The sequence below is a fragment of the Nannobrachium achirus genome (assembly GCF_963921795.1).
Source record: "Nannobrachium achirus genome assembly, chromosome: 23".
In the NCBI taxonomy this organism is placed as follows: domain Eukaryota; kingdom Metazoa; phylum Chordata; class Actinopteri; order Myctophiformes; family Myctophidae; genus Nannobrachium; species Nannobrachium achirus.
The window spans coordinates 47,147,321-47,167,618 of record NC_137830.1 but is presented as its reverse complement, the minus strand read 5'-3'; the positions used below and the strand labels follow the sequence as shown (position 1 = coordinate 47,167,618).

Sequence of the window (20,298 nt, the reverse complement as noted above, 5' to 3'; positions counted from 1 at the left end):
TCGCGGTGCTTGTAGATCTGCTGTTTTCACTACTTTTGTGCGACGGCCTTGTATGATTTGCGAAAGAACGTACAAATGTAGAGATACGAGATTTAAAGCCGACAACGACAATATATACTAGTGTTGTTGCTGCTCTTATACCACCATTATTACTGGGGTTGGTGTGGGCCAGACAGTAGCCCCCCCCGCGGGCCGCAAATGGCCCGCGGGCCGCCTATTGGGGAACCCTGGTGTATTCATTCAGTGGTGAAAGCAGCATGACTCCTCCTACCTCCACATGGTACTGTGATGTGTCCGTCAAGCTGTTGATGCTAGTTTTGGTGTAGTGTTTCCTTTGTTCTGAGGAGAGAGAGAGACAGACGCACACACACACACACACACACGCACACACACACACGCACACACACTCTAATAAACGTAATGTTCAACACAGTAAACCGGTGGTTCTCAAAATGTTTTAATTCCAAGGCCTCCCCCATAACAGACCTGTAAAGCCCCTATCAGAGTCGGTACCGCGGTGAAGAGCTATCCACCGCGGTGTAGTCTTTTTGAGTCATAAAACTACAACGTTACGTCATTCCTCGCGGTGAAGAGCTTTCCACCGACACATCTCTCTGTTTTTACTTTCAGACAGATAGGCTCTTCACCCCGTTCACTGATTGGTCGATCTAGACCAGTTAAGTCACGGTGAATAGGACTCCACCGTGACGGACTATGATGGCCTTCACTTATTTTCTGACTTGAGGTGGAAAGCTTTCCACCTAAGATTTGCGGTGGATAGCTCTTCACCTTGGACTCTGATAGAGGCTTAAGGGTCCATTTGGAACACCCTCAAGGAACCATGAGCGTCCCTGGACCACACTTTGAGAACCACTGGGATATACATTTATTGTGTCAATTATGGTATCAAGTGTAGTCTTTTATTTCCATGAACTTTTACAGGGAAACTATATGGGATTCAGGGAGTAAATAAACACTGTAGCGCTGGAGCATCCAGTTACAGCAGTGGAACACGCACGCGCGCGCACACACACACACACACACACACACACACACACACACACACACACACACACACACACACACACACACACACACACACACACACACACACACACACACACACACACACACACACACACACACACACACACACACACACACACACACACACACACACACACACACACACACACACACACACACCTCTGCAGTCAGCCACACTGTACGAACACTATCATCATATCATGTTGTGTCACCTGCACGCTAAACAGAAAATGTTGCATATTTTCCAACCTAAATCCCATTGTTCTGATGTGAGCTAAAAAGATTACAATTTCGTGTTATTCCTCAGCAAAATATTTATGTTGCAAAATTATTTTGTTTCACGCCATCGGTCGTATATTCATCATTATCCTTGATGACGTAGGACAGTGGCTCTCAAACGGTTCGGTGCCCCCCAATTACACTGTTACTTTATAGAACCTTATATTTGGGTCAAACTGTACTACGAACAGTACGTAAATATGTCCAGGGCATGACATTAAGGCTTGTCCTGTTGTCCGGGACAACTAATAGAAATGGTAACACTTCATATTAACCCTGCAAGACCCAAATTAATTTCTACTGGCCAAAAAAAAAAGAAAAATAAATCAGATGGTGTTGTAGGAGTCCTAATCACAGGAAAATGTAATTTAATGTTTTATTTATTTTATTGGGGATATTTTTCACAATATTAACATATGCCGTGTTCTAGACCTTCTAATGATCACGAAAAAAAATATTACAGGCATTTTACTTATGTTTTAGTGAGGAATAGCTTCAGTTAAAAAGTGAGATGTTGTTTGTCCAGACGCTGGAATTTCAACTTCTCTGGGAGGTGTGAATGTCAGTCTCTGTGGGGGGTATTTATATGCAAATATCGTGGCCAATGGCATTGTAATACTAAACAATAGGATGTAATGGTGATGTTAATGTGAAAAAAGAACAGGAAAACTAATTATAAACATTTTTAAAAAATGATTTAAAAAATGTTGCCAAAAAGCAACGCTGGGCCTTGCAGGGTTAAGGTCACCTTTAAGCTTCTTCGACAAGTTCATTAAACATTTACTTGTCCGTTGGATAAGTGGCTCTTGGTTTCACTTTATGCTGTATGGAGACTATGGACTGAAATGGCTCATTTTTAATCAGACTTTTGTGCCTGGACAAGTGAATGGGAAATTGACTTGTCCAAAAGTTAACCCTGATGTCAATCCTGCCCCCTAAGATACAGTATGTCACTGGGAAAACTTGAGAGAATATCTGTTTCCATTAGGACAGACTGAAAAGAACATAATACTTGACGTTTAAACAGAAGTGACGTTGATAAATTCCAAAATATTATCAAAGTATTCTACGGCACAGAAACCCTGATGCGCGGTCATTTTCGCCACAATATTTTATCGATTTACTCGCAGGAGAACAGTGGGGTTTAGGAAGTCAACATTTCCCTTCAAAATCACCACCTCCACGTGAGCAGCACGCGGGGAAAAATAATACTACACATCAAAGGTTTAGCAGTCATCTGCAAAGCTGACTGGCCGAGGCAGGGATCTTTGGGTTCATTAAACCTTAAAAGGACAGTGATCAATGAGGCTAAACTAAAACAGTTGGCAAAAGCTACCGCTGCTCATTGTGAGGCTACTGCATATTTTGTCACACACGCACACACACACACACAATAATTACAGATGCCACATATTGAGTGACAGGAGGGGGACGGAGATCAGGGATTGGGTTACTGGCGGTTAAGGGCAGGCTGGAGGGGGAGGAGAGGAGAGGAGAACCGGTCCATCTACTTTAACCCATTTAGAACGGGTACACATTATTGTGTATCATTATTTTATGCTTTAACTATTGAAAAATAGCAGATATACAAGCTCACAGCGCGGCACCGAGTGCCGCGCTGCGAGCTTGTAGATCTGCTATTTTTGAAAAATCGTGAAAATTTGAATTTTGACCCGATTCTATTAGTGTCTTTTGAATACTTCTAAGGTTTTTTGAAAAACCTATGTTTCTATGTCAGCAATCTGGCCAGCCATCGTCAAAGAAAAGGTCCTTTTCACTTAACTGAAGCTCAGTTTCATGTGAAGGACCCCCAAACTGATATTTATTTGGCCACGGACCCGCATCTCAAAATATTTAGTTCCAGGGACCACCCAGAAGCAAAATTTTAGTTATAAACGTTCGCTTTGAAAATACATTTATTCAAATATTTGCACACATTTTCACAACTTTTTCAAAAATAGCAGATCTACAAGCTCACAGCGCGGCACCCGTGAGCTTGTATATCTGCTATTTTTCACTGGTTAAAGCATTCAATAATTCTAGGCCTAAATGGGTTTTAAGGACGGCACGCTCACCGGGCATCACTTACTCGATCCTTGTGGAAAGAAGCCGTGATCCCGTTGGTCCGTGGAAAGGTTAAAGTAGCCTATATGTAGCGATGCAAAGTTACTGCATTACTGTTCAGCCACTCCAAACCTACAGTAGCATCCCTATTCTGTTCACAATGCGTCGTAATGCAAAGCGTTGTGAGCTTGTAGATTAGCAATTTCCGGCATGATGTGGTGTAAAGGGGAAAAAACGACTAGACCAAGTACAGATCCGACATTGGTCTTAGTAGACTAGTAATAATGTATTGGTCTTGTAAGACACAAGGAGAAATACAAATGACAGGACAAACCGTTGTCATCAGGGCAAACTGGCTTCCAGTTACACCTGTGACTTTGCCACCCCATCTCATGAATGAGCACGCCTGCTGTCACCAACACCAAGTAATATGTACATTATGCAACATTGTGTTAGCCTCCTTTGAAACGGATCCCATCTAGCCCGCTGTTCTGTGTCAGTCGTACAGGCCTCTATACTTTGTGGTGGAGCATATTTGTTCTTGTGGTATCTGGGAGAGAAATATTGAAATGTTAGAATTGCTTCAGAGCAGAGAGGGAGTCATAGTGGGTTGGCTTAACAAAATTATCGAAACGAAACGGATAAAAGCGCCAAACTTTTTTTTTTAGGTTTTTTCAGGACCCAACAATGGATTTTACCCTGGGTACCAAACTTTATTTTGAAGTTTACCCATAGAATTATCCATATCAAGTTGGGCTCCCATCGACTTTCTATACAGGAGGAAAATACCCAGAAAAAATCTGCTTTAAGTAGAATGTGAGGGGTCTAACTAGGGATTTGTCATGATTCTGAATCCATTGCAAGCATTTTTTTTGCACAAAAAAAAACTTTCCTTGGGCTAGAAATGGCCCCCCAAAACACCCAAAAAACTGTGAAAAATGATTGACTCATCACTAAACCATCGTTTTGTGGGGCCATTTCTAGCCCAATGAAAGTTTTTTGTGCAAAACAAATACCCAAGGCTAAAATCCATCGTTAGGTCCTAAAGAAGCCTCAAAAAAAGTTTGTTGCTTTTATCCGCTACGTTTCGATAATGTCAAAAACCAGGGTTAAGCAACCACACTATCAGTGCAGCTTGGACTCTGCCTGGCACGGCCACCCTCTCAGGGGAACGAGCACCCTGTGTCCCACAAAGAGACAGGGACTCAAAGATGAAGGCAGAACAAGAACAGATCTTCCATCTTTGACCTTCAGATTCAGAATCATCTGCCATGATGATGATTGTGAACCCACCCTCGCCTCCCCTCCCCTCCCCTCAACACCACACCACACCACACCACAGCACACAAAAACACATGCCCCCCCCCCCCCCCCCCCCCCCAAACCAGAATACACACATCCACCCACACACCCCCACACAGCTGGTGTCTACCTTTCTTCTTTTTGGCAGACGAGCGGAGGAAATACATTCCATCCGTCCCTGTGAATTGTGGGAAATGTTTGGGATGAGCAATGACAGATGGGTGAATGGATGATCGGGGAGAGGAAAGGAGGGGCGGGGAGTGCATAAAGTATATCTAATACCTGAACACACCATTTATTTCTGTTTTCTTTTTTTTTTTTTTTTTATATTTTTTGGGCTTTTTTCTGCCTTTATTGATAGATGTACAGTAGGCTGACAGGAAACGGGGAGAGAGACGTGTGAGTGACGCGCAGCAAAGGTCGTCAGGATCGGGACTCGAACCTGCGACGCTGCAAGGGCTCGATTACCAGCCTAGGTGCCTGGACCACTACCCTGTGGCCAAGGCCTGAACACCTGATTTCTGAACCGTTTCAACTCGGCAACCGTGATGATGAAGAGACTGTTGAACAAGGCATGAACACTGCCTGCCTGAGGTGGGTTTTTAACCATGTGAAATATGTGTTTCCATGCTGCACAAACTGCTTACGAAACATTGTACGAGAAGCTCATTTTCTTCACCTGCAAAAAGTCCAAATACATGGTCCAAATATTAATGTATGTATTCATCCAAAATGTCATGTACATACTGTACACACAGTATCTGCTTTCACATACAGTACGCTATACTATACACATACTGTACCCATAATATCTTTCTTTGTTCCATTTAACTTGTTTTCTATCCCTTTCCCTTTGCTCTCACTCGACGTTTTTTTAAATATTAATTAAGAAAATAAATATCTCACACTGCCTGCTGCCTGTGTGAGGAGCGCCACTGCAGGCTTCCCTCCTTTCCAGGGGGGGGGGGGGGGGTGGAAATGTGTGAGCCAATAAGGATTAGGTGGGTGGGAGGGAGGGGAGGGGAGGGGAGGCGTGGCCGACGGAGCCTAGCAACCGGCCCGCGTTACTGTGGATACCAGGGTGGCTTCACCACGACAGTAAAGAAGGAACACATGTGTTGCCGTAATGAGACACACAATGACCCCCTAGCAAACACTAGTCCTTCGCGATATAAGGAAGGGGAGAGAGGCCCGGCGAGGTACAGTAGATAGATGATAACAGATTGTGATTGTTTTAGTGGGGTTTATGGCCTGGGAGGGAGTGGAGCTGCGCGCTGAAGATAAGATGCATTGTGAGGTGAAACACCATGGCAGCAGGCGTGCAGATACCTGCATGCTGTCTGTGTAAGGTGTGATAAAAGATTCTGCTCCATGGCCTGGAAAAACTAATTCAATTCACCACTGGGATTACAGCAAAAACTAAAACTAAAGTTAAGGCCAAGTCCCAATCTGAGATTTGTTGAAACAGCGTGAAAGAATTCCTCCACGCTAGCGCTTGTGTTTCCAAAACAATGTAGAATTGTGTTTAGGTGTTATCTTTCTAATCATTTCAGTTCCTGCATGCTGTTCTACATACGTACAGTACAGCCAACCAGTTGATGAAAGTGCAGATTGAGACTTTAACCTTTGCTTAATTCACGAAATATCCAAGACCATTGGGATTGCATGGAAGATGGCACGCTTCTGAAAATACTACTTTAATCGGAGTAAAATGACTCAAATCGGTTGTGGCGACTGAACGACTCAACTAATCATCAAATAGCTCCCCAGCAATGAGCAATCTGTGAATTATGCTGCACATACCAATGCTGCCACAATTCCTGTTGGTTCCAACCTCAATCATAATCGCAAGCTCTGCAATGCCAGAGGCTGGTATATACCATATATTGATATGCCAGAAGTAGTTTTTTTCTTTTAAGTACAGACATTTACAGTTGAATCTAAAATGTAATCTGTACTGTTGTTTCTAAATGTAAAACATGTTGAATTGCACTGTTGTTGTTGAAATGTGCCATACAAATAACAGGGTTTCCCTCACATTTTTACGAATTAATTTCCAAAACTTTTCCAAAACTTTTCCAGAATATTTAACCCGATTTCCAGGACTATAGAACAATAATTCAGCTCAATAACGAGTCGCTTACTCCTATGCGCAATGCCCAAAGACAGGTAGTGTATGCCAGTGGTTCTCAAACTTTTCAGGTCGTGACCACCGAAATAATCATATTTTAACCCCCTGATGAGCACTAAGAGTTGAGGAATTTTGTTTAACACGGTTTCATGGTGAAAATAGCAGATCTACATGCTCACAACGCCTCGCAAAAATGTCTGCCTCTAATATTTGACAATTTGGCCAATGTTTCATTTGTCGTTTCAGAGGTATTAACAAAATCAATAACCAAAGACAATGCACAGCTAATCTTTCCAGGACCTTCCAGGACCCTTGATCAATTCCAAAACTTTTACAGTACTGGAAAACATATTTTTATAATTTCAAAATATTTCCAGGAATTTCATGACCGTGGGAACCCTGAAATAAACGTGTCTTGCCTTACACACACACACACACACTCACCATAAAGAGCTTTAGCACTGGATTTGGGCTTGGCTTTATGCTGGCGCTCTGGAGACCGTGAGCTATGGCCACTGGAGGGAGACAGAGAGAAAGAACAACATGAAGAATCACACAAACAAAGTTTCAGATTTCTCTAAGATGTGCACTGTGTACGTGGATGCTTGCTTCCACTGCTTTTTGCTCACTGCAAAAATATCATTAGGTTAAATAATATATTCACCTTGCTGATCAACACAAGTTAATCATGATTCATTTGTATCAGTGGTTCTCCACTGGACTTGACCAAAGTTAAACCTTCAAGTGTCTCAACTCAATAGAATTATTGAATGCTTTAACCCGTGAAAAATAGCAGATATACAAGCTCGAGAACAGACTAACTGAGCTCCATTTAAGTGAAAAGGACCTTTTCTTTGACGATGGCTAGCCAGATTGCTGACATAGAAACATAGGGTTTTTCAAAAAACCTTAGAAGGATTCAAAAGACACTTAGGCCTATAGAATCGGGTCAAAATTCTAATTTTTACGATTTAAAAAAAATACCAGATCTATATATCTATATCTATATCTGCTATTTTTCAATAGTTAAAGCATAAAACAATGATACACAATATAGTGTACCTGTTCTGAATGGGTTAACTAAGATGTATTCATGCACTTATAAACTATGCTCCCTCCATTCACGTGAATCCAAAATGTCAGACACCGTGGGAATAAGTGAAGAAACTGTAGTCGACACTGGAACACGTCGTAGCGCCTGATCTGTCTGATTGCGTGTATTTGCTTGCGAGTATCTTTGCTTACGTACAGTATTTGTTTCAGCTTAGGGTGGGATTCCACAATGACAGTGTGATTACAGGCTATTGTACTGGTATGGTGTACATGTGTGTAGATAGACACACTACTAGTGTATGGTGTACATGTGTGCACACATGCACACCATACAATAGTGTGTCTATGTGCACACATGCACACCATTTGTGTGCACATAGACACACTAGTGCAGGGGTTTTCAAAGTGCGTGACGGGGCATTTGACAATATTTGGAATTTATTTGGACACTTGAAAAAATATTTAGTATAATTTTAAACTTGAAGTTATTTTCAGTCAGTTCTAACCAAAATGGCAATTATCTCAAAGTTTTCCTCGCAACTATCACTAAAATATCGTCACTGTCGGGCAGAAATCTCGTAGCCCTGCTTCATCATACAAGACTGTCGCACAAACCTAGTGAAAACTGCAGATCTACAAGCACACAACGCACGTCGTTGTGTGCTTGTAGATCAGTTTAGTACATTTTATAGATGATAAATTCAAAACGAACTGTTTTGGACATACAAGGTTTCCACCCGACAACGACGATATGCTATAAATATAAGGGTGCTGGGAGTGAAATTATAATGTAGGGGTGCCTCGGATTAAAAAAAAGATTCATGGGGTGCCCTGAGACAAAAAAAGTTTGAAAACCCCTGCACTAGTGTATGGTGTGCAATGTGTGTATGAACACACACACTAGTGCAGTGGTTCTCAACCTTTTTTTCTGCATGGGCACACTTTTCATGTCCCAAGAATCCATGGGCACACCAACATAATACGGGGGTGGAAATATCGTCGCTGTCGGGGTGAAACCTCGTATCTCCAAGTTTCAAATTTGTACATTTCTTCGCAAAGTAAAGCCCTGCTTCATCATACAAGGCTGCCGCAAAACAGCCGATCTACACACAACGCCTGTAGATCTGCGGTGCGAGGCGTTGTGTGCTTGTAGATCAGCTGTTTTCACTAGTTGAAATCATTTTGATAAGAGATACGTTATATAGTTTCATTTATATAAATGTATTTGTGAATTAATTTTCTCCATTGACTTAAAAATTAAACTTTTCCCAAATATGGAGATGACTGACATCATACATTAGATGTCTGACATCATAGACCACATGAGACTGACCCAGTATGTCCATATATGGGCATTCCAAGATATGGGCTTGATATTGATGATCTCCACATATGGGCATAAAGGGGACAAGGACAGAATGGTTAGAACACACGCTCAAATAAGGACATGGACTGACAGATACAGATATGTTTGCAAGTGTGACTCGCGTCACGGCAACCACACTTTCAATTTCCAATTGCATCTTTCTATTTATAGTTTTGCGTTTGTCATTGTTTTATTTTTATTTGATTTAACTAAAAATGCTTTGTCAATTATCCTAGCTTATGTAATTCAGTTAGTTTCAGCTTACTATGATAACCTTGGTGGGTGTGTTGTGTGGGAGTGCCTGGTGACTGGTGACACACTGCTGGTGCTATAGTATCACCCGTGTGTCACCCATGCTAACGAGCTTCTAGACACTTGATATTTTCCCACATTCCCCCAAAGCTGATTCCTATTGGCCGATCCATTAATTAATAATGGATGGATTCAATTCACACAGCAGACAGGCCTGAGCTAGAAGCAACGTCTAGCTGTCGCCTCCAAACAGGAAATGGGAAGGCAGCTAATCAACACATCTTTACAGTTTCGTTTCCCCCCTCTCTCTCTCGCGTCTTGCGGATACCCAAGCTTGTACAAGTTCCTGTCCCCGCCGAGCCCCCTGTGATTGGCTGAACCGGACGTAGGGAGCGCTCCGTTATAGTCACTTGGACCGCGCGAGGTGCACCAAAACCCAATTATCATGGCGTTTATCGTGCGCTTGCCCAGGCCTTACGGCCTGGGCATAAATATAACGATTGCATTCACCACGGGGAAAAAAATCACCACGGCTCCGCAGGCACGAAGAGCAGGACCAAGGTCCGCTGGCCTTCGCGCCGCTTGCAATGTCGTGGACAATAACTGAATGTCGTGGACAATAACTGTGACATCTAACCATAAAACGAGCGCTCCCTTCCTAAACACGCTTGGTAATCTGCTAGACGCCTCTCTCTCTCCATATCTTATCGGTCCAACTGATATTATAGTACTATCACCGTAAACATTAACAATAATAAATAATAAAGTGTTAACCACTTGAACTCAAGTGTCTCCAATTCTGGGGTGAACACTGGGTGAGAAGAATAGAACTATGCTCTTTACAGTAGGTTTGTGTGTACTGTACGCCACCCCCATGCTGCTGGGGTTTCCAAAAATGTGGCACTCCCTTTGCAAACAATTAAAAACATAATGCTGTGCTCAGGAAAAAAGATTCCTGGTGGACACTGTCCCTATAAAGGCGTGTTCAGACCTAAAGATATTTTATCTTTCTAGTTGCTTGAATTGCTTCACTTTGTCTTTGGTTGTGCTGGTCAGCATTGGTTAAAAAGGTAAAAAAAAAATCCAACAGAGTTTGAGGAGTCAAATACAAATTTGGGGGGATGGGGGTTTGATATGTTTGCAGTCACATAGGGCCTACTGTAAAAATAAAAATAAAATCCTCCAGCGTCAAAGGACGACTTCACCCATATTCAACCCATCTTCATTGATATGCCTGTTCTAGCGCCACCATGAGGCAGATTTTAGCAAAACACATTGTTTGACAGTACTCCTATAGATTTTGTCCAAAGATCACACAAATTGCTATACAGTATGTCAGTATCTCTCTATAGTCATATCATCAACATGGATCTGTCCAATTTCTCTTATTCCGTCCCGATTGGCTAAGATTAGCTTCCAAAGTATGCAGGATTGGTCTGTTTTGAACAAAATGCCTCAAATCATGAACACAGTGTTCTGTGCAGTGTCCGACTGCCGTTAAAGGCAGAAGAAGACATGGCACCCTTTTCACATTGGCCTATTATAGCACCACCAGGAGGCCACAATAACATACCTCACCTGGCTGAGACCTGTGCTCGTAAGAGCACAGCTTCTAGTTATAATATGGTACCATTTTATCATGAGCATTAGTGAGGTTACACGTTTGCAAATGGATGAAGTTGTCCTTTAATGCAACTCTGGGAGTGTAACCAAATGGACCCACAAGGCCGTGACAGCCATGACTGCCCTCTCGGGGTAACAAAAACACCCAAAACATCTCTTAAGAGCCACACACCATTTACTGTTGAACATAATTCATGCTATATCCTTATATACAATTTAGAAGTTAGCCACTCCCTGAGAAGTTAATCACGCCCCCTGTACTGTATCCCGCTGCTACACTGCAGCTATGTTAGCACAGACCCACGGCCCAATTCCCAAAACCATTTAACCAACAGCACAATCATACCTCTCGCTTTTGGACCGTCGCTATTTATTGTCTCTTTATGCATTCTTTTACCTTCTTTGCCCCGCTTTTCTGCCTCAGCCGCAAACGGTGCTACGTCACATATCATTCTTCCTGAAAGGTCTGTCCTTCTTCCTGAGACGACAATCACTTATCCTTTACAGTCTCTCCTTCTTCCGTGTCTCTCAAGTAAACGTCCCTGACGTATGCGGATGCGACGTGCCTTTGCGCAAGTGGAACCTATACTTCTCTGCCGGAGCCGCCGCTACGTCACTGACTCCACCTTTGCCTTCAGAACCCATGTCGCCTCTCGCGACCGAGTTTTTCCCGGTGAACCTAAGCGCAACGGTGGGGGCTTGGGAGTGTGGGGAACACGCACCACTGACTACTATTGCTGATGATGGAGAGCTTATATAGCTTAGCCTTTGTATTGAAAATGAGAGGCACTCTTGCCGATTTATTAAGAGTCGAGACTCGTCGCCAATTGCAAGATATTTAAAAGTTATTTGGGGCCATGATGATGATGATATCCTTTTCTTCCCACAACTAGACTAAGGATTTATGTGCGAACACTAGGATTCGCCCGCCAAAGGCGGGCAATATTCTAGTTACTATACAAACCAGACTTATGGGATGTACAACAATAAGCATGGACAGTGGATCAGATACAGTAGTAGCAGGGTATTGAGGACACACGTGGCGCACAGAAAACTGTCACTGGTGTGAGGCTGGGTGGCTGCTGTCCCATTGGGGACAGGTTAGGAGGGCAGTGGAGAGGGAAAATAGGGCACTGCATGTGTGTGTGTGCGTGCGGTGTGTTACACATGTTTCAAGCAGGGCAGGTGACTACTTGAGGCCAGGGACTGATGGAAAGAGAGAGAGAATAGAGCTAATCCATTTTCTCTTTTCTTCTCCCTTTCCGTGTCTCTGTCTCAATGTCAGATATATTTGGAATATTCACATGGACAAATGGTCCAGTTGTGTGTATTCATATCACAGACCCCCCCCCCCCCCACACACACACACACACTGCGGTGGAAAGAAATTAACTGCTTTAGTGCCTATCCCGAACTAGTTCGGGATAATTTGGACCGTCCTGGGTGCCTATCCCGAACTAGTTCGGCTTTAAAAAAAAAAATAAGTATTTTTTCGAGCCGGGCCGCCGGCCGTCATCTGTTTACACGGCCCGCGAGAGCGTCGCGCCGCCGATATTTACCATCCACTCCAATGCAAACCAGGATCTTTAGAGCTCATTTTCTCTGTTCCATGCATATCCATGAGGTGTGCAAGGTTTAATCATGGCTAAATCGCCGAAAATAGGGCTTCTAAAATGCTTGGTAGCCAATAGCTAACTTCAAGCTAACTTCATCCTGTCCCTGTTGATGACACAAAGGAAAGTGTTCAGGCTTGTCATGGCTGCGCACGGCTTGTGCTGTTACAACGCTTGTGGATGGTGTTTTCTATGGCCATTGGGCGCCCTCTAGTGGTGAAAAGGTGGCATTGAAAGCGTTAATAAGTTGGAAAAAGAGAACAAGTGTACTCACTTGAGCTGTGAGTTGTAGGAGGCGAACACAGCGGAGGGGTTGGTGTAGCCGTTCATCCTGGCCTTCACAGAGCACTCTCACCTGGAGGGAGAATAAATGAGTCATATACACGTGCACTAAACCAGTGGTCCTCGACATTTTCAGGCCGCGACGCCCAAAATAATCATATTTTAACTGGGGACCCCCCCCACTCTGACGAGCACTAAGAGTTGAGGCGTTACATTTTGTAAAAACACGGTTCTATTGTGAAAATAGCAGATCTACATGCTCACAACGCCTCGCGTTGCGAGGCGTTGTGAGCATGTAGATCGTCTATTTTCACAATTTCTGCTTCTAATATTTGACAATTTGTCATTTTAGAGGTATTAAAAAGTCCATAAATTGTCACTTTAGAAATGTGCAGATACCCTCTATAAACGTATTGGTTTGTTTACTGCTGAGTGAGAAAACAATGTTGCACATTAAGTTAATCATCTGGGGACCCCCCAAAATAATTTGGGGACCCCCTGGGGGTCCGACCCACAGGTTGAGAACCACTGCACTAAACCTTGCATCTCAGTATTTCAGCTTTTTATGTTTGTTTGTTTTTACGTACTTGTCGTACAAGTATCGGGGGATGGTCTTAAAATGTTTTCATTTACTGCTTTCTTTCGTTTTAGCCATTTTTTTTAGCCATGTATCAAAACTGCATCCCGGTATCAGCAGTGGAAGCTTGTCATTGGCTGAACCGGAGGTAGGGAGCGCTCTGTTGTGTTCCCCTGGACCGCGCGGAGGTGCCGAAATTCGAGGGGCTGAAGATTTACTATTCTGTCCATAACGGCACATAAGTCGGTAACGGCGCTGAGTCGGCTCATGCGACCGTCGCAACTCTCGACAAGGCGACTCGCTCGCTACCGCTCGCTCGGCGGCGTCTCATGGTCGCCTGAGACGGCGCGCCTCCGTCGTTATCACCGAAAACAAGCGCTCCGCCCTTGGTCCATTGTTGGAACCGGGATGCTGTTTTGATTGACGCGCACCCGCCCCATGGCCCACCCCCGCTTCCCCTGAGCACACCGCTTAGAGCCCTGACGTCACAACATTTGGAGCGACGCCCCCTGCACTCTGATTGGTTGGGGAAATGGAAGGTTGAATCCCACTTCCTATGCCGGATATTTCAACAGGTTAAAGGAGTCGTTCAGACCAAAACACATATAGGGTTAAATCTAAGTAGATAGACTTTATTCTAGTGCGGTTATTTCTTTAGCTTCAAAGTTAGTATTTTTTTATTGGATTGTGTTTACACAATGTCCTGAGATCAACCAAACCGCTGTTTTGACCTCACAGGCACCCTTACTTGTCAAACGGCTTCTGTTTTGCACCAGAGCAGGGAGAGTAGAGTCTAGAAAGGCAGGGGATCTTCTCGTCTGTTTGACAAGTAAGGGTGCCTGTGAGGTCAAAACAGCGGTTTGGTTGGTCTCAGGACGTTGTGTAAACACAATCCAATAAAAGAATACTAACTTTGAAGCTAAAGAAATAACTGCACTAGAATAAAGTCTATCTACTCTGTTAGTTATGAGAGGGCCCTCAAAATCTAGCAACAGGGGCAGCCGAAATCTAGCAACAGGGGCAGCTATGAAAAAAATCGACTAAAGCAGGTATGAAGGGGTATGATAAAAGGCAGATTTAACCCTATATGTGTTTTGGTCTGAACGACTCCTTTAACCCAGGATTTTCTTTTTTAGCCGAACGCGAATGAAAATAGAAGCCTGGGTGCCGAGGCTAATCACCAATGTACTATCAAATAGAAGGCAGAAAAGACCCCGAAATAGAAACCATTCAATAGGTGTTAATGCCACACTAAATCTCTTACACAATGATTTGCGATAACATGCGGCCACGGGAGCGGATAAGATAAACAAACCAAACCCATTCAATCAATGTAGCAAGCACACAACAAACAAATGGGAAGTGGTCTTCTACATTGTTTACAGCTGAATGGCGTGATCCATCACCCGCTCATTCAACGGCTATCGATTCCCTTCCTACAGCACATACATCTAACATGATGCAACAGGGCGGAAATAGCTGATAACGCTGCCGCGGATGGAGTTACAACTAGCTGATTACTACTGTCCATGAATGAAGGTGCTTTCCGTAAAATACCGCCCCCCAGTGGTCTCGTCAGACATGACGCCAATCTTCAACTAAGTTCCAAACCTTTTCTGATGGGTCAGATGGGTGGACCGTGTGCAATTTCAGAATCAGGGCATGTTTATTTTAATGATCGATCAATCGATTATGTTCCGGCTTGGATCAAAGGAACTTAAGTAGCATACTTTTTTTTTCTTCTTTTTTTTCAGATTTGTTTTTGGGCTTTTTTATGCCTTTATTTGATAGGATAGTAGACTGACAGGAAATGGGGAGAGACATGTGGCAAAGGTCGTCCGGATTGGGAATCGAACCGGCGACGCCAGCAGGCATCATAGCCTAGTATGTGGTATGCGCCTTGACCACCAGGCCAGCGGGCGCCCCCAACGTAGTATACTTTGAGTTTATTTTTACATCATTTGTTTTTAAATATTAATGTCAAATCAAACACATATTTTTGTTTTCCAATTATTTGGGGCCCCACTTGCAATATCCGGCCTGCCAATATAGGCCCCTGGACCACAGGTTCCCACGCTCTGTATGTGTCATAAGTGTACCCGCTTTTACAAACAAATGTATTTTATTAATGGTCACATCAGATTAGGGCTGTCACGATATGACATTTTACATGACGATTAATTGTCACTCAAATAATTGCGATTAGCGATTTAATTGTGTTTTTGTCGTGGATAATTACATTTCTGTTTGGCTTTTAGGCTTTGAAGTTGCACATGGCAGATATGACAAAGAACCTAAATATACAAAGAAATTATGGACATATTTGACAACTTTCTACTTAAAAAATAACATTGATGGTGGAAATAGCCGATCTACAAGCTCACAACGCGTCGCGATGCGACGCGTTGTGAGCTTGTAGATCTGCTATTTCCACTATTTTTGGAGCTGTGTGAAGCACAGGCTCCCTATACGTGGCTGTGTGGGTCTGTGTGTGTGTGTGTGTGTGTCTGTCTGTCTGTCTGTGTGTGTGTATGTAGCCTGAACTTCCTAAACTTCGGCACGCCACTAGTCCCACAGTTTTGCCACCACACACTCGCGCCATATGTCAAATCGACCGGCTTACTCGGGAATCGTGGGCTATTACTTTTCTAAGAGAAAGGTTCTATAGTTTAATTGATATTAATTTATTAGTGAATTAATTTTCCCCATTGACTTATAATGGGAAATGCAAAAACTCACATTCAATTATTTGTCTCTCGCAAACCATAGGGGCTAGAGTTTCAAGACTTGGAGAGGAGGTTCATAATGATTTCAAGGATTAAATAAAAAATAATTGTGTCATTTGGCCGCATGGTGGCGCCATAACACCCCACTTTACGTTTTGGCCTGTAACTCTTGAACCGTAGGTCGGAAAATTAAAAATATTTTTTCCCTGGATTCCTTGGGTCATGACGCATCTCCCCATATAGGCCACGCCCATTTGCGCCATGATAGATTTTCCGCCATCTTGAATTTTCTCCAAAACACACTTTTTGCTCCTTCTCCTACATATTTTCTTCAAATGTCACAAAAATCGGTACACATGATCCACACACACACACACACACACACACACACACACACACACACACACACACACACACACAGCTCCACTTCACACGGGTGTGATTTTTTACTTTAAAACAAATATATATGAAACATTTTCAACATTCACCATTATGACGATTATGAAAAATAATCGCGATTATGTAAAATAATTGCGATTAGACGATTATGTAATAATTGTGACAACCCTACATCAGATGTGCCTTAAGACGCACTGTACACAATAATATGATACCAGGACAAGTCTCTCTCCCCAGCTATCCGTAGCCACAGAGGACAGGTTGCTGCCGAAGGACCCCCCTGCCCCAGGGACCCTGCACCATACGTCAGACGGTGAAACCACCCGCCTATGCACAGCCACACCAGAATAATGCTCTCAGCCTCCCCAGGCTCCAAAACACACACAATGCACAGAACCTCTCTCGGATATTACACCTTGCATCTCAATATTGCTGTCCGGCCTGATGGTGGCGCTAGATGGGACAGATGCATGTTGATGACATGACTGTAGAGATACTGTGTACCGCTTTGTGTGATTTTAAGGCTAAATCTGTAGGAGCATGTGTTTTGCAAGAATCGGCCTAATCGGTGTCGCTAGAAGAGGGCCATGTGAGAAATGAGGGGTTGTGGTTTGGCAGCCAAGGAGTGTGTGTGCAAAGTTTGGCATGGATCGGGGCAACGGTGGCGGAGATATGAGTAGGGGAAAAGTGTGACGTGACGGACAGACTGACTGACTGACAGACTAACAGACAACCCGGTGGAGGTTTTGATAGTAACTGCGACCTGACGGTCGCAATATAAATAGAAATCACACTCGTGTGAACTGAGCGGTGGTGTGTGTGTGTGTGTGTGTGTGTGTGTGTGTGTGTGTGTGTGTGTGTGTGTGTGCAACAGCGCCCCTCCCTTAACATGTGTGGTCAGAAAAGGTTACTGCAGGCTACAGACAGACAGACAGACAGACAGACAGACAGACACGGAGACAGACAGACCCACACACACGGCCACGTATAGGAGCGTTGTGACCACCGCTCAAAAAATAAACATTTGAGAACCACTAGTACTAGTTGGACTCCTAATATGCATAGCGTTAGGGCTGTCACAATTATTACATAATCGTCTAATCGCAATTATTTGAGGTAATCGCAATTATTTTACATAATTGTCACACTCGTTTCCATGTTGATAAATGTTAATATAGTTGCAAACACTTTAAAAAAGTAGTGGAAAGAGCAGATCTCCAAGCTGACAACGCGTCGCGATGCGACGCGTTGTGAGCTTGTAGACCGGCTATTTCCACTATCAAAAGTATTAAGTTGTAAAATATGTCAGTCATTTCTTAGTATACTTAAGTTATGTGTCATGATTGCCATGTGCAACTTCAAAGCCTAAAAGCCAAACAGAAATGTCAATCGTCATGTAAAATATCATAATCGTGACAGCCCTACATAGCGTCATAGTAAATAAGTGTCATACATATTCTGAGGAACACATGGAGACTTGAAATTCACTAATTGGGTCTTATGATCAAAATAAGAATATCATAATGTTGTGTGAAACAGAATTTGCCACGGACAAGACCAAGTCTTTGCCATGGACACATTTGGCCGCGAATGGACATGTTGATGACCTCGTGTGCAACCCATTACGCCACTGAACAGTGCACAGAATGTCAACAGAAAGCACATGTAGCTAATTCAATACTCAAGATAACAAAAAACAATGAATCACATGGCCCACTTAGAGCACCTTTACCCATTTAGGCCTACAAGCTCGTGCCGCGCTGTGAGCTTGTAGATTTGCTATTTTTGAAAAAGTCATGAAAATGTGTGCAAATCTTTGAATATTATGTATTTTTAAAGCGAACGTTTGTAACTCAAATATTGCTTCTGGGTGGTCCCTGGAACTAAATATTTTGAGATGGGGGTCCCTGGCCAAATACATATCATTTTGGGGGTCCTTCACATGAAAAAAGTTTGAGAACCACTGACACAGTAGTCTCTCAAGAACAGACTGACTGAGCTCCATTTAAGTGAAAAGGACCTTTTCTTTGACGATGGCTAACCAGATTGCTTACATAGAAACAGGTTTTTCAAAAAAATCTTAGAAGGATTCAAAAGACTCGGAAGAATCGGGTCAAAATTCTAATTTTCACGATTTTTCTAAAATAGCAGATCTACAAGCTCGCAGCGCGGCTGTGAGCTTGTATATCTGCTTTTTCTCAATAGTTAAAGCACAAAATAATGATACACAATAATGTGTACCCGTTCTGAATGGGTCAATACATTCAGCACTCCAAAAATGTGTGTTACTGGAGTTTATTTCTGAGAATACGGTAAGCTTTCCTCAGAATCACAGGTAGAGCCTGTCATGCATGTAATCCTCCTCTCATGTGGTTGGGGGGGGGGTCACATGACTGGTGAGTGAAAATATCAGTGAGCTCAAAGAAGTGATGACTTGGAGACATCAGCAAGAGGCTAATTCAACTTGCTTACACTTTTACTCTCCATTACGACATGTGGATCCGCCAATCAAGCTAAGATGTGCCTGGACACCGGCGGTGACCCAACAAGTTAAAAGACTGTCAGGTGTAAACCTTGAGTGTCCAAAACTGTTACTTTTCAGGAAATGTAAAAAATAAAAAATAAAAGAACCTAGTGTTCCAATGGATCCAATGTAGTTTTTATTGAGTCACAAGAAAGCGGAGATGCCTTTAAAGAATACATTTGGATAGTTCTGATGTGGACTCAGCCAGGGTCAGCATGAAGGTTACAGCAGGTAACCAAACATTGCCAGACTGTTGCGACACAAAACACCACCATGGATACGAACGCACCGCTTACACAGAATAAAATGTGAACTGTTGACTATTTATTTAACCTTATCAAGGTTCCTAGAACATGAGAAATGAAATTCAGCTGATCCTAAGCATCACGCGACCGCATATTTCCCGGTGAACCTGTGCGCAAAGGTGGGGGCCGATGGGCAAGGAGGGTCGCGGGCTTATGAGAAACAACCTTAAAACCTGGCGAAAACAGTTGCGTGCATTAGCGGAAGATGACGATAAAGGAAATCATTAAATGCAAAACATTAAATTAACTTCTGAAAAGCCTATACGGCCTTAAAACATGGCAATAATCAGTGGTGCGTGTTCCCCACACTCCCAAGCCCCCACCGTTGCGCTTAGGTTCACCGGGAAATACGCGGTCGCAAGCATCACACCTCTGCTATTTTGTCAAAATAACACTATTTATATGATAATTAAAAGAACAAAAAGGTATTGCCATCTCTTCAGCTCATTAGCAGATGTTTTAAAACCTTGCTGGGGGGAAAGTGCCACATCCTAAGTGAAGATGTTGGAATTAACTGTCCAAAACTGTACAAAAGAGTCTCCATGGGGATTTATGAGCCGATAGGAGCAGTGAGTACAGTATGTATGTACAGTGGCTGTCCTGCTGTGTGTACGTACAGCCAACTGACATGATTACTTTTCCCAGGAGGACCGGCATTTTCTGTTCCCCTTCCAAGTTTAATTAAAACAGGAGAAGGTTCAACATCATGTGGGATCTTGTAGCCATTTTGGTGCTACTGCTTGGATCCTCTCCCC

The 20,298-nt window shown here is 43.2% G+C and overlaps 1 protein-coding gene across 5 annotated transcripts in view; it reads right to left on the bottom strand.

Annotated features, from left to right (window-relative positions):
* eps8a (EGFR pathway substrate 8a, signaling adaptor) overlaps positions 1 to 20,298 on the bottom strand; it is a 114,679-nt gene that overhangs the window by 44,043 nt on the left and 50,338 nt on the right. For all 5 annotated transcript variants that reach the window (XM_080754780.1, XM_080754777.1, XM_080754778.1 and 2 more), the window contains exons 2-4: positions 13,005 to 13,085; positions 7,268 to 7,338; positions 272 to 339 (exon numbers count right to left, since the gene is read on the bottom strand). In XM_080754780.1, the coding sequence (XP_080610906.1) occupies positions 272 to 339; positions 7,268 to 7,338; positions 13,005 to 13,060 (195 nt within the window). In that variant the 5' untranslated portion in view covers positions 13,061 to 13,085. The remainder of the gene's footprint in view (positions 1 to 271; positions 340 to 7,267; positions 7,339 to 13,004; positions 13,086 to 20,298) is intronic.